This window comes from Ornithorhynchus anatinus, chromosome 1, assembly GCF_004115215.2.
Source record: "Ornithorhynchus anatinus isolate Pmale09 chromosome 1, mOrnAna1.pri.v4, whole genome shotgun sequence".
Taxonomy (NCBI): domain Eukaryota; kingdom Metazoa; phylum Chordata; class Mammalia; order Monotremata; family Ornithorhynchidae; genus Ornithorhynchus; species Ornithorhynchus anatinus.
The window spans coordinates 101,226,218-101,239,787 of record NC_041728.1 but is presented as its reverse complement, the minus strand read 5'-3'; the positions used below and the strand labels follow the sequence as shown (position 1 = coordinate 101,239,787).

Genomic DNA, 13,570 nt, shown 5'->3' with positions numbered 1-13,570 from the left:
CTCTTATTCTATGCTCTGCAGAGCCGCTTCCTGGGCCATATCCTTGGAGCTGGAGGCAGGGCCAGTCTAGCCATCACACCCAAAGGCGGAGGACGTAATAGTAATAATTGTGGTATTTGTTAAGCGCTTACTATGGGCTAGGCACTGTATAAAGCGCTGGGGTGGGTACAAGCAAATCGGGTTGGACACAGTCCTTGTCCCAAATGGGGCTCACAGTCTCAATCCCTATTTGACAGGTGAGGGAACTGAGACACACAGAAATGAAGCAACTTGCTCAGGGTCACACAGCAGACAAGTGTCCAAGACTGAGCTCCTTATCTTCCCTCCCAAACTCTGTCCTCTCCCTGTCTTCCCCGTCAGTATGGACGGCACTACCATCCTTCCCGTCTCTCTGGCCCGCATCCTTGGTGTCATCCTTGACTCTGCTCTCTCATTCATTGAAGCAGCGTGGCTCAGTGGAAAGAGCACGGGCTTTGGAGTCAGAGGTCATGAGTTCGAATCCCAGCTCTGCCACTTGTCAGCTGTGTGACTGTGGACAAGTCACTTAACTTCTCTGTGCCTCAGTTCCCTCATCTGTAAAATGGGGATTAAGACTGTGAGCCCCACGTGGGGCATCCTGATTCCCCTGTGTCTACCCCAGCGCTTAGAACAGTGCTCGGCACATAGTAAGCGCTTAACAGATACCAACATTATTATTCACCCCACACATCCAATCCGTCACCAAAATCTGCCGGTCTCACTTTCACAATATCACCAACATCCGCCCTTTCCTCTCCATCCAAACTGCCATTGTGCTGGTACAAGCTCTCATAATATCCCGACTGGATTATAGTGTCAGCCTTCTCTCTGATCACCCTTCCTCCTGTCTCTCCCTGCTCCCAGTCTATTCTTTATTCCACCGCCCAGATCATCTTCCTAAAGAAACACTCTGGGCATGTCACTCCCCTCCTCAAAAACCTGCAGTGGTTGCCTGTCAACCTTCGCATGAAACAAAAACTCCTCACTCTTGGCTTCAGAGCTCTCCATCCCCCGGCCCCCTCCTACCTCACCTCCCTTCTCTCTCTCTACAGCCCACCCGGTACACTCCGCTCCTGTGCCGCCGCTCACCTTCTCACGGTCCCTCATTCTCGCCTGTCCCGCCATCTTACCGCTGACCTGGAAAACCCTCCCTCCTCACATCTGCCAAACTAACTCTCTTCCCCTCTTCAATGCCTACTGAGAGCTCACCTCCTCCAGTGGGCCTTCTCCTCCTACTCCTCCCCGTCCTCCTTCTCCTGCCCTCTGCTCATCCCTCTTCCCCTCCCCACAGCACTGTGCATATTTGTATATATTATTTATTATGTTAATGATGTATATATGCCTGTGATTCTATTTAGCTTGATGATATTGACGCCAAACGACTTGTTTTGGTTTGTTGTCTGTTTCCCCCGGTTTAGACTGTGAGCCCGTTGTTGGGCAGGGATTGTCTCTATCTGTTACCTAACTGTACCTTCCAAACGCTTAGTACAGTGCTTTGCACATAGTAAGTGCTCAATAAATACAATTGAATGAAAGAATGAAGTGGCGTAGTGGCGATTTAGAACCCATGACCTTCTGACTCCCAGACCCGTGCTCTATCCACTATGCCATGCTACTTCTCCAATGGGCTTGTTGAAAGGTTCCTGAAGGCATGAAGCTCCTGAGAGGCAACGTGGCCTAATGGAGGGAGCCTGGGCCTGTGAGTCAGGGGACTGGCTTCTCATCCCAGCTCTGCCACTTCTCTGCTTTGTGCCCTTGGGCAAGTCATTTCAATTTTATGGGCCTCAGTTTCCTCATCTCTTAGAGAAGCAGCATGGAGTAGTGGCTAGAGTCCGGGCCTGGGAATCAGAAGGTCTTGGGTTCTAATTCGGCCTCTGACACTTGTCTGCTGTCTGATCTTGAGCGAGTTACTTAATAATAATAATAATAATATTGGTGTTTGTTAAGCGCTTACTCTGTGCAGAGCACTGTTCTAAGCGCTGGGGGAGATACAGGATCATCAGGTTGACCCACATGAGGCTCACAGTCTTCATCCCCATTTTCCAGATGAGGGAACTGAGGCACAGAGAAGTCAAGTGACTTGCCCACAGTCACACAGCCCGTCAGACGGCAGGGACTGTCTCTATCTGTTGCCGACTTGTTCATTCCAAGCGCTTAGTACAGTGCTCTGCACATAGTAAGCGCTCAATAAATACTATTGAATGAATGAATGACAAGGGCAGAGCCGGGATTCGAACCGGTGACCTCTGACTACCAAGCCCGGGCTCGTTCCACTGAGCCGCGCTGTTTCTTCACTTCTGGGCCTCAGTTACCTCGTCTGGAAAATGGAGATTGAGACTCTGAGCCCCATGTGGGACAAGGGTCAGTGTCCAACCCAATTGGCTTGTATGCAGTCCAGCGCTTAGGACAGTGTCTGGCACATAGTAAGCACTTAACAAATACCATCATCGTTATTACTATCGTTATTATAACAAGGATGAAATCCTCCTCCTACTTAGACTGTGAGCCCCATGTGGGACAGGGATTGTGTCCAACCTGATTAGCTTGTGTTTACTCTAGTGCTTAGAACAGGGCTTGGCGCGGAGTGAGAGCTTAGCAGATACTGTTAAAAAAAAAAAAAGAAAAAGGCATAGCTAAAAAAAAAAAGGCTGCGTAGACAAACGGTGGTGGAGTTGCTTTTACCCGCACACACCCTGTGTTGTATGCTAGGAGAGCAAATGTGGTTGGTTCTGCAAAGAGGAGTCTGCATGTCTGTATGTAGGCTTACACATGCAGGGGAGAAATGACCTGCCTCCCTTCTTCTTCCATCTTTTTTCTCCTTTCTCCCCATCAAAAAACATTTTAAATCCACCAAGGACGGTCCTATGGATTTAAGCACTGTGGCTTGAACCCAGAATGTTCCCTGACAGAAAGAAACATATAAATGTTGATTATACTACCATTAGGTTTATTGTTTTTAGTCCGATGCTTACTGTGAATCTCTTTCCACTTTTATTTTTCATTTCAGTATAATTTTGAAAATGCGACCCAAACGTTTGATGACCTCCCAGCAAGATTTGGTTATAGACTTCCAACTGAAGGCTTAAAGGTAAGGAATCCCATCTTACCCCCAACTCTCGGTCGTCATTTCTCGGTAGTACGTAGAATTAAGGCATCAGTGGGTCCATCTGTTTTCCAGTGGAGTCCTAGGCAGTGTGTGAAAGGTGAGATGTGCTTGTTCAAACACTTTAGAGAGAGTCAGTGTTGGAGAAAAGATGCTAATGGCCGCTATAAAGTTACTCTCGTTTCTTTGAAGAAGGCCCGGTACATTTGGTTTCTCCAAGGCACAAAAAAGCTGACGGTTCAGTAACTTTGTAAGGCATTTTTATTCTTCAGGAGTCAAGATGGGACTTTTTCTTTTATTGACTCCCCCCCCCCCCCCAACCAGAAAGGACTTTATAGATTTCTCAACTGAGACACAGTGATCCAAGAGCATTTATAAACTGTTTTTGTAAGGAAGTGAAGAAAATGAAACCATCCCGGTTCGTTTATGGTCATTTCAGTTGTGGTAGCCAAAGGGTCGGTGGTGGCCAGGCCTCGGGGAAGTCAGGCCCCGACAGTCACACGATGGTTTCGTCAGCCCCATCCACCCACACTAGCCAAAATCACGGTCAGCGGCAGCAGCATCTTCGCATCCGAAAGGCACTCGTACTGCACTCATTCAGAAGTATTTATTGAACGCTTACTGTGAGCAGAGTACTGTACTAAGCACTTTGGAGAGTACAGTACAACCATAAACAGAAACAGAATTCTGTTTGGGCGGAAAAATAAGGAGTCCTGTTTTAGACATGTTACGTTTGAGGTGATGGCAGGACTTCCATATAGAAATGTCTTGAAGGCAGGAGGAAATGCGAGGGGAGAGGAGGAGAGAGTTGAGAGCTGGAGATGTAGATATGGGAATCATCCGCATAAAGGAGATAGTTGAAGCCATGTGGGTGAATAAGTTCCCAAGGGAGAACTTTCCAAGGCTGATGGAGTAGACAAGGCAGGTTAATAATAATAATAATAATAATAATGTTGGTATTTGTTAAGCGCTTACTATGTGCAGAGCACCGTTCTAAGCGTTGAAGTAGATTTACAGGATAATCAGATTGTCCCACATGAGGCTCACAGTCTTAATCCCCATTTTACAGATGAGGTAACTGAGGGCCAGAGAAGCGAAGTGACTTGCCCACAGTCACACAGCTGCCATGTGGCAGATCAGAATTCGAACCCATGACCTCTAACTCCCAAGCCCGGGCTCTTTCCACTGAGCCACGCTGCTTCCCTGCAAGGTTAGGATAAGGGGGCTTGGATCAGCGTGATAGCAGTTTGGATGGGGAAGAGGTGGCGGATTTTAGCAGTTTTGTGACGAAAGATCCGACAGGGTTTGGTGACAGATTGAACGTGTGAGGTGATCAAGAGAGAAGAGTCGAGGATAATGCAAAAGTCAAGGGGCTTGTGAGACAGGGAGGATGGTGGTGCCATCTACAGTAGTGGGGAAGGCAGGGTTTGGTTGGGAAGATGAGGAGTTTGGTTTTTGACATGCTAAACTTGAAGCGTTGGCAGGAGATCCAGGTAGAGAAGCAGCGTGGTCTAGTGGATCGAACAGGACCTGGGAGTTAGAAGGTTATGGGTTCTAATCCCGGCTCTGCCACTTGTCTGCTGTGTGACCTTGGACAAGTCCCTTCCCTTCTTTGGGCCTCAGTGACCTCATCTGTAAAACGGGGATGGAGGCTATGATCCCCACGTGGGACAGGGATTGTGTCCAACCTGATTTGCTTGTATCCACCCCAGCGCTTAGTACAGGGCCTGGCACGTCGTTAGCGCTTAACAAATACCACTGTTATTACTATTTTTTCCTGAAGGCAGGAGGAAGTGCTAGAGGAGTGAGATCTGGCTTGGAGGTATAGATTTGGGAATCGTCTCCGTGACGATGGTAGTTGAAGCGTGGGAGTGAATGAGTTCTCCAAGGGAGTGGATGTAGATGGAAGATAAGAAGGGAACCCAGAACTAAACCTTGGAGAAGCAGCGTGGCTCAGTGGAAAGAGCACGGGCTTTGGAGTCAGGGCTCATGAGTTCGAATCCCAGCTCTGCCACTTGTCGGCTGTGTGACTGTGGGCAAGTCACTTAACTTCTCTGTGCCTCAGTTCCCTCATCTGTAAAATGGGGATTAAGACTGTGAGCCCCATGTGGGACAACCTGATTACCCTGTATTTCCCCAGCGCTTAGAACAGTGCTCGGCACATAGTAAGCGCTTAACAAATACCAACATTATTATTATTATTCCCAAGTTGGAAATTGGGAGGCAGAGGAGGAGCCTGCGAAAGAGACCGAGTAGGAGCAGATAGAGAAATAGCAGGAGAGGGAGGAATAAGTGTCCGGGAAGTCAAGGTTGGATGATGTTTCCAGGAGAAGGTGTTTTCCACAGTGTCAAAGACACCTGAGAGGTCAAGGATGAAGTAGAGGTCAAAGGATATGGCAACAAGGAGGTCATCGGTGCCCTTAAGGAGGGCAGTTTTCAAGGAGTGAAGGGGTTGGAAGCTGGGTTGGAGGGGCACAAAGTGAGAATTGGAGGAGAGGAATTGTAGGCAGCGGGTGTAGGCAACTCGCTCAAGGAGTTTGGAGAGGAATGGTAGGAGGGAGATGGGACAGAATTAACAGGAGGGAGCCAAAGTCAAAGGAGGGTATTTTTTAGGGTAGGGGTTACATGACCATGAATGACAGCAGTTCGGAAGAAGCCACTGGAAAGTGAACCGTTGAAGGTGGCAGGCAGTCAGGGAGGAAAGAAGGGAGAGAGCGAGTGTTTTAATAAGGCGAGATGGGTTTCGGTCGGAGGAAGAGGGGGTGGATTTTGAGCAGAAGAGGTAGATTTCTTGAGATACTGCTGGGAAAGTTGGGAGAGTTGAAGAAGAGGCAGGTGGAGGGAGGGACTGGAGAGGAGCAGGGGAGATTACAGGAAGGTCATGCCTGATAATTTCAATTTTATCAATAGAGCACGTGATCAGGTCATTAATAATAATAATAGTGTTGGTATTTGTTAAGCGCTTACTGTGTGCAGAGCACTTTTCTAAGCGCTGGGTTAGATACGAGGTAATCAGGTTGTCCCACGTGAGGCTCACAGTTAATCTCCATTTTCCAGATGAGGTAACTGAGGCACAGAGAAGTGAAGTGACTTGCTCACAGTCATAGAGCTGATAAGTGGCAGAGCCGGGATTCAAACCCATGACCTCTGACTCCCAAGCCCGTGCTCTTTCTACTGAGCCACGCTGCTGCTCTCCTCATTAGGGGAGAGATGGGGAGGCGGGGGGTAGGGGCGAGGGAGGAGGGAATTCAGTCATATTTATTGAGCGATTGCTGTGTGCAAATCACACAGAGTTAAATGTTTGAAATGACTGAGGGCAGCAGGCGTGGGAGTCAAGAAGGATGGAGAAATAATATTGCCATTTGAAGGGGAGGGCAGAATCGAAGCAGACAAGGATGGAGTTGAGGTGGACTAGATCAGCCTGATATCTGGATTTCCACCAGCCTTGCTCCGCAGCTTGTGTACGGGAGCGAAGGAAGCACCTGCGAAGGCGATCCGGGCCTGTGGGTTAGGGGTACGAGATCCTCGGGAGAAATAGGGGAGCGAGTGAGTTGAGCTCAGTAGAGAGGGTGATGTCGAGGGGTCAATTTGTGTGTCGAGCGGAGATAGTTTGGATATGGAGGCTAAATGGGGCATGACGACTGCAGAAAGTTGGTTGGAATCAAAAGACTGGAGGTTTCTGTGGGGGAACGGGTTTCTGTGTGGGGAGGGGATGTGTGAGAAAGAAGACAGATGAGGAGGTTATTGTCAGATAGAGAGGTTTTTCAGGGTACTTTGCCCCGACACCCTCCCGATCTGAGGATCTGCTGAAACGTCAAGCGGGAGACAAAACTGGGGACTTAAGTTTTTCCTTTGGTAGAGGAGGAGGGGGATGAATTACAAATTGCCTGGGAATCCACAGGGATTGAGAAGTAGTCAGATCCACTGACCCAGTTTGAGGATTTTCAACCTTCTCCCACAGAAGAGCCCTGAACTGCAGGGACAGTTTGTGTCTTATACTGTCCACCACGGTTAGTTGGCCGCAACCCGAAGGCCTCTGTATGTAATGGGGTTATGGAGTTAGACCGGCCCTTCAGAGCACCTAAGCTGTGGTATAGAAGCAACAGGTCTATCTGTTTTCCTTAAGCCTGCATAATTACTTGTACAGGTCTGCATTATGTCAGGCATCAGTTACCCTGCAGATAATCAACAGGATTTATTGAGCGCTTTCTATACGCAAAACACGGTGCTGAGGGCTTGGGAGAGTTACAGTGCAGTCCCTGCTCACAAGGAGCTTAAAATTTAGAATTGGTTGTCGTTTAGATTTAAAGCAGATTTTATTCCTTTCTTTCTTCATCCTTTACCACAAGGATGTACCTTCTTCCCTGAAGGCAAAGCAAGACAAAAAGCAAGACAAAATTACCCCCCCAGAAGGACTTACATTAGATGTTGTAGAACCTTTCTTTGCAGAATCCCCCTCCTTTTGGCAGCTGTAAGGAGACATCAGTTTACCTGGGGTTAGTTAGATACAATCGAGAAGCACCGAGGCCTAGTGGAGAAAGGTCTGGGAGCCAGCGGACATGGGTTCTAATTCTGGCTCTACCGCTTGCCTGCTGGGTGACCTTGTGCCAGTCACTTTATTTCTCTTTGCCTCAGTTTCCTCAACTGCAGAATGGATATTCAGTATCTCTTCTCTCTCTTCTGAGACTGTGAGCCCTATGTGGGACAGGGCCTATGTCTGATCTGATTAACTTGCATCTACCCCAGGTTTTAGAGCTTGATAATCCTACTCCAGGTGGCAGAAGGGGCAGTTTAAGGGACTCTATTCATTGTGATATTTTTTGATTGTCCTCTATTGAATCCCCTTCTACTGCTCTCTCTTCTTTTCTCTCTTCCTAAAGCTTGGTGTTGATCTCACAGTTAAGCAGTCACTTTTCTGAAGTTGATGAGCATTTTGATCTAAATACTTCAGCTTGCAAATTCTCTCCCAAAAACCACCCCCGTCCCCCCCAACCCAAGACCACATTCTGCTTGTTCATGGTCCTGCCATCAATCAATCATATTTTTTGAGAGCTTACTCTGTGCAGATCACTGTACTAGGTGCCTGGGAGAGAACAGAGTCGGTGGATGCGTTCCCTGCCCACAACGAGCTTACAGTCTAGAGGGAGCTTAGGCTAGCCCTCATTTATTTGTTTCCTTTGGTTTTCAACGTATGTATCTATGCTTTTATCCTGTTTCTCATTGCATTGTTAGCCTTTTTTTATTTGTTTGACTGCCACATTCGATTTTAAGGTCATCAAGGGCTGGGGTCATGTCTTTGACTTATTTTATATCAATCCATCATAGGTATTTATTGAGGACTCACTTTATTCAAAACACTGTACTTAGTGCTTGGGATAGTACAATACAGCTGGTAAACATGAATCCCTGCCCACAAGGACCTTACAGTCTAGTGGGGATTATTGAGCGCTTAAGGTGTGCAGAGCACTGTACTAAGCACTTGGAAAGTACAATTCAGCAGTAGAGACAATCTGTGACCACAGTGAGCGTACAGTCTAGAAGGGGGGAGACAGATATTAAAACAAGTAAACAGGCATCAATAGCATCAATATAAATAAATAGAATTATAGGTATATACACATCAAAACAAGTAAACAGGCATTAATATAAATAAATTATAGATATGTACCTATACACAAGTGCTGAGGTGGAGGGTTAGAGTAAAGGGAGCAAGTTGGCCATGGGGAGTGGAAGGGGAGCTGAGGAACAAGGGGGCTCAGTCTGCACTTTCCAACCCAATAGTCAATAAATACTGTTAATGCTAATCTTGATAATAATACCTATTTTTCAAGCACTGACTATGTGCCAGGCACTGTACTAGGACCTGGGGTAAGTAACAAGATCATCGTTCGGACATAGTACGTGACCCTCATGGGGCTCACAGTCTTAATCCCCGTTTTATGGATGAGGTGATTGAGGCACAGGGAAGCGAAGTGACTTTCCCAAAGTCACACAGCAGACGAGGAGCGGAACTGGGTTTAGAAGCCCTGGCTCTTTCCTTTAGGTCACACTGCTTCTTTTCCTTGGGACGGTCATGTCATTTGTGTTAGCTCCTTGGCTTCATCTAGGCCAAGTTAGAGTCCTATAGGTTACTCAACTTTAAACTAATAATAATAATAATAATGATGTTGGTATTTGTTAAGCGCTTACTATGTGCCGAGCACTGTTCTTAGCGCTGGGGTAGACACAGGGGAATCAGGTTGTCCCACGTGGGGCTCACAGACTTAATCCCATTTTACAGATGAGGTAACTGAGGCACTGAGAAGTTAAGTGACTTGCCCGAAGTCACACAGCTGACAGATGGCCCCTCCACTCTGGCTTCCGTCCCCTCCACTCTACCGAGACTGCTCTCTCTAAGGTCACCCATGACCTCCTTCTTGCCAAATCCAATGGCTCCTACTCCATTCTGCTCCTCCTTGACCTCTCTGCTGCCTTTGACACTGTCGACCATCCCCTCCTCCTCCATACCTTATCTCACCTTGGCTTCACGGACTCTGTCCTCTCCTGGTTCTCCTCTTACCTCTCTGGCCGATCATTCTCGGTCTCCTACGCTGGAGCCTCCTCCCCCTCCCATCCTTTAACTGTTGGAGTTCCTCAAGGGTCAGTTCTTGGCCCTCTTCTGTTCTCCATTTACACTCACTCCCTCGGTGAACTCATCCGCTCTCACGGCTTTGACTACCATCTCTACGCAGATGACACGCAGATCTACATCTCCGCCCCTGTCCTCTCCCCCTCCCTTCAGGCTCGCATCTCCTCCTGCCTCCGGGACGTCTCCACCTGGATGTCGGCCCGCCACCTAAAACTCAACATGAGCGAGACTGAGCTCCTCATCTTCCCTCCCAAGCCCGGTCCGCTCCCAGACTTCTCCATCACCGTGGATGGCACGACCATCCTTCCCGTCCCGCAGGCCCGCAATCTCGGTGTCATCCTTGACTCGTCCCTCTCGTTCACCCCACACATCCTATCCGTTACCGAGACCTGCCGGTTTCACCTCTACAATATCGCCAAGATCCGCCCTTTCCTCTCCACCCAGACGGCTACCTTACTATTGCGGGCTCTCGTTATATCCCGGCTAGACTACCGTGTCAGCCTTCTCTCTGACCTCCCTTCCTCCTCTCTCGCCCCGCTCCGGTCTGTTCTTCACTCCGCTGCCCGGCTCATCTTCCTGCAGAAACGATCTGGGCATGTCACTCCCCTTCTTAAACAACTCCAGTGGTTGCCTATCGACCTCCGCTCCAAACAAAAACTCCTCACTCTAGGCTTCGAGGCTCTCCATCACCTTGCCCCTTCCTACCTCTCCTCCCTTCTCTCTTTCTACCGCCCACCCCGCACGCTCCGCTCCTCTGCCGCCCACCTCCTCGCCGTCCCTCGGTCTCGCCTATCCCGCCGTCGACCCCTGGGTCACGTCCTCCCGCGGTCCTGGAACGCCCTCCCTCCTCACCTCCGCCAAACTGATTCTCTTTCCCTCTTCAAAACCTTACTTAAAAATCACCTCCTCCAAGAGGCCTTCCCAGACTGAGCTCCTCTTCCCCCTCTACTCCCTCTGCCATCCCCCCTTTACCTCTCCGCAGCTAAAGCCTCATTTTCCCCTTTTCCCTCTGCTCCTCCACCTCTCCCTTCCCATCCCCACAGCACTGTACTCGTCCGCTCAACTGTATATATTTTCGTTACCCTATTTATTTTGTTAATGAATTGTACATCGCCTTGATTCTATTTAGTTGCCATTGTTTTTACGAGATGTTCTTCCCCTTGACGCTGTTTAGTGCCATCGTTCTTGTCTGTCCGTCTCCCCCGATTAGACCGTAAGCCCGTCAAACGGCAGGGACTGTCTCTATCTGTTGCCGACTTGTTCATCCCAAGCGCTTAGTACAGTGCTCTGCACATAGTAAGCGCTCAATAAATACTATTGAATGAATGAAAGATGGCCGAGCCGGGATTCGAACCCATGACCTCTGACTCCAAAGCACGTGCTCTTTCCACTGAGCCACACTACTTCTGTGGTTGGGGAGGGTTTATCCCCAAAGAGATCCTCTGGGAGCCATAGTCAGAAACTTGGCCCTTAGGGTTTTATAGATTACTCAACTTTAAACTACTGGGGGGTTTATCCCCAAAGAGATCCTTTGGGAGCCATAGTCAGAAACCTGGCCCTCAATTCCTTTCAACCAATGGGTTTGACCTAGAAAAGAGAATGAGAGCATTTAATGTTTTAAAAACTTCAATAATTTGTGGATTACGGGCAATAGACAACCAATTTAGTAAACATTTTCTCCTCATTGGCACCTTGTTAAGATGGTTCAAGTTCAAAAGGGATTTCATTCAATTGCATTTCTCGAGCACTTACTTCGTGCAAACGACTGTACTAAGCATTTGGGAAAGTACAATATAACAACAGATACATCCCCTGCCCACAACGAGCTCAAAAAATCCATGGGAACCAGGTGTTGCTTTAGGTTGCAAATTACAAACTTTCCCTGGAATTTCCTGTAACCAACAACCCAATTTAGGGAAATGCAAGTCATCTTCGTTAATGTCAGTCAGGTTACTGTGGGTTAACATGGAGTCTAACTTTTGACGGGGCCCTTGCTGCTTAGGAAGATCTTGGAATAAAAGCAGCACTGACTAGTGGCTAGAGCACGGGCCTAAATTCTGAGTTCTAATCCTGGCTCTGCTGCGTGACTCTGGGCAAGTCATTTCACTTCTGTGCCTCAGTTACCTTCTCTTGCATAAAATTGGATTAAGACTGTGAGCCCCATGTGGGACATGGACTGTGTCCAACCTGATTAACGAGTATCTACTCCAGTGCTTAGTACAATGCCTGGCACATAGTAAGCAATTCGCAAATACCATTAAAAGGAAATAAACAAGAAAGGGAAGTCTGCCTGCCCTCATAGAATGCTAAGGAAACACTTTCTGATGCTGTTCTTCCTTTGGATTCTGAAACTGTGGTAGAGCTTGCTTAATTTTTTTTACCCTTTACTCAGATGCCAGCTGGGTAAAGCTTAAGACGGCTGTTATCATTTAGAAGGGTCCAGTTCTTGGCAAAACATTTCTTCCTCTACACATTTTCCAGTATCCGCTGACCCAAGCACTTACCATGTCCCACCTTGATTACTGAATCAGCCTCCTTGCTGCCCTCCCTGCCTCCTGTCTCTCCCTACTCCAATCCATTCTTCACAGTGCCTGGATCATTTTTCCTAAAACAATGTTGATTTTGTCAGCCCCTTCCCTCATCTCCCCCTCAGTCCCTACGTCACTCTGCTGTTTGGAACATATTTCTAAAACACCATTCTTTGTATCTTCCCACGCCTCAAAAACTTCTAATAGTTGCCCCTTCCTCTCCACATTTTTTTGAATGGTGCTTAAGTGCTTACTATGTGCCAGGTACTGTACTAAGCACCGGGGTAGATACAAGCTAATCAGGTTGGACATAGTTTTAATCCCCATTGTGCAGATGAGGTAACTAAGGCCCAAGGAAGTTAAGGGACATGCCCAAGGTCACACAGCAGACAAGTGTCAAGGTCAGGATTAGAACCCAGATCCTTCTGACTCCCAGCCCTGTGTCCTATCTTCTAGGCTCTGCTGCTTTCCCTAAGCAGAAACTCCTGACCATTGGTTTTAAGTTGCTTAATCAGCTCTCACACTCCTACTTATCCACTCTTTTCTCCCACTACACCCCAGCTCACACACTGCTTCTCTCATGCCAACCTACTTCTGCTCTTCATTCTCATTTCTCTTGCTTACACTTCAGAACATATCCCCCCTGCTCTCCTAATCACCCATAAATCCTTCTGAGATCACAGTTCTTCCATGAGGACTTCCTTGCCCAACTAATCTTTTATTGCTATTGTTTTTGTCTGCCTGTCTCCCCCGATTAGACTGTAAGCCTGTCAAAGGGCAGGGACTGTTACTGATTTGTACATTCCAAGCACTTAGTACAGTGCTCTGCACATAGCGCTCAAAAAATACTATTGAATGAATGAATCTTCCCCACCTTTCATTCATTCATTCACTTGTATTTATTGAGCACTTACTGTGTGCCGAGCACTGTAGTAAGCGCTTGGCAAACTACAATGCAACAGTTAGACACAGTCCCCACTTAACCTATAGTCAGTCAGTCATAGTTTTTGAGCATTACTTTATGCAGAGCACTGCACTAAACGCTAGGGAGGCTACAATTAAACAGTTTAACAGGCAGAATCCCTGCCCACCATGATCCCCTTCAATACTTCAGTGCTACCTAAACCCTTGCTTTCCCACACCTCCTCCATAGCACTTATGAAAGAGACCTTTATTCTCGTTTACTCCCTTCCATCTGTAATTATTTTAGTGTCTGTTTCACTGGCTTTAAAATACTTGAAAACGCTCCTCACCATTGACTTTAAAGCATTCAATCACCTTTCCCCCTCCTAA

At 47.7% G+C, this 13,570-nt stretch overlaps 1 protein-coding gene across 1 annotated transcript in view; it reads left to right on the top strand.

Annotated features, from left to right (window-relative positions):
• RNF13 (ring finger protein 13) overlaps positions 1-13,570 on the top strand; it is a 247,592-nt gene that overhangs the window by 44,693 nt on the left and 189,329 nt on the right. The window contains exon 3 of the mRNA XM_029065872.2: positions 3,026-3,106. Within this exon, the coding sequence (XP_028921705.1) occupies positions 3,026-3,106 (81 nt within the window). The remainder of the gene's footprint in view (positions 1-3,025; positions 3,107-13,570) is intronic.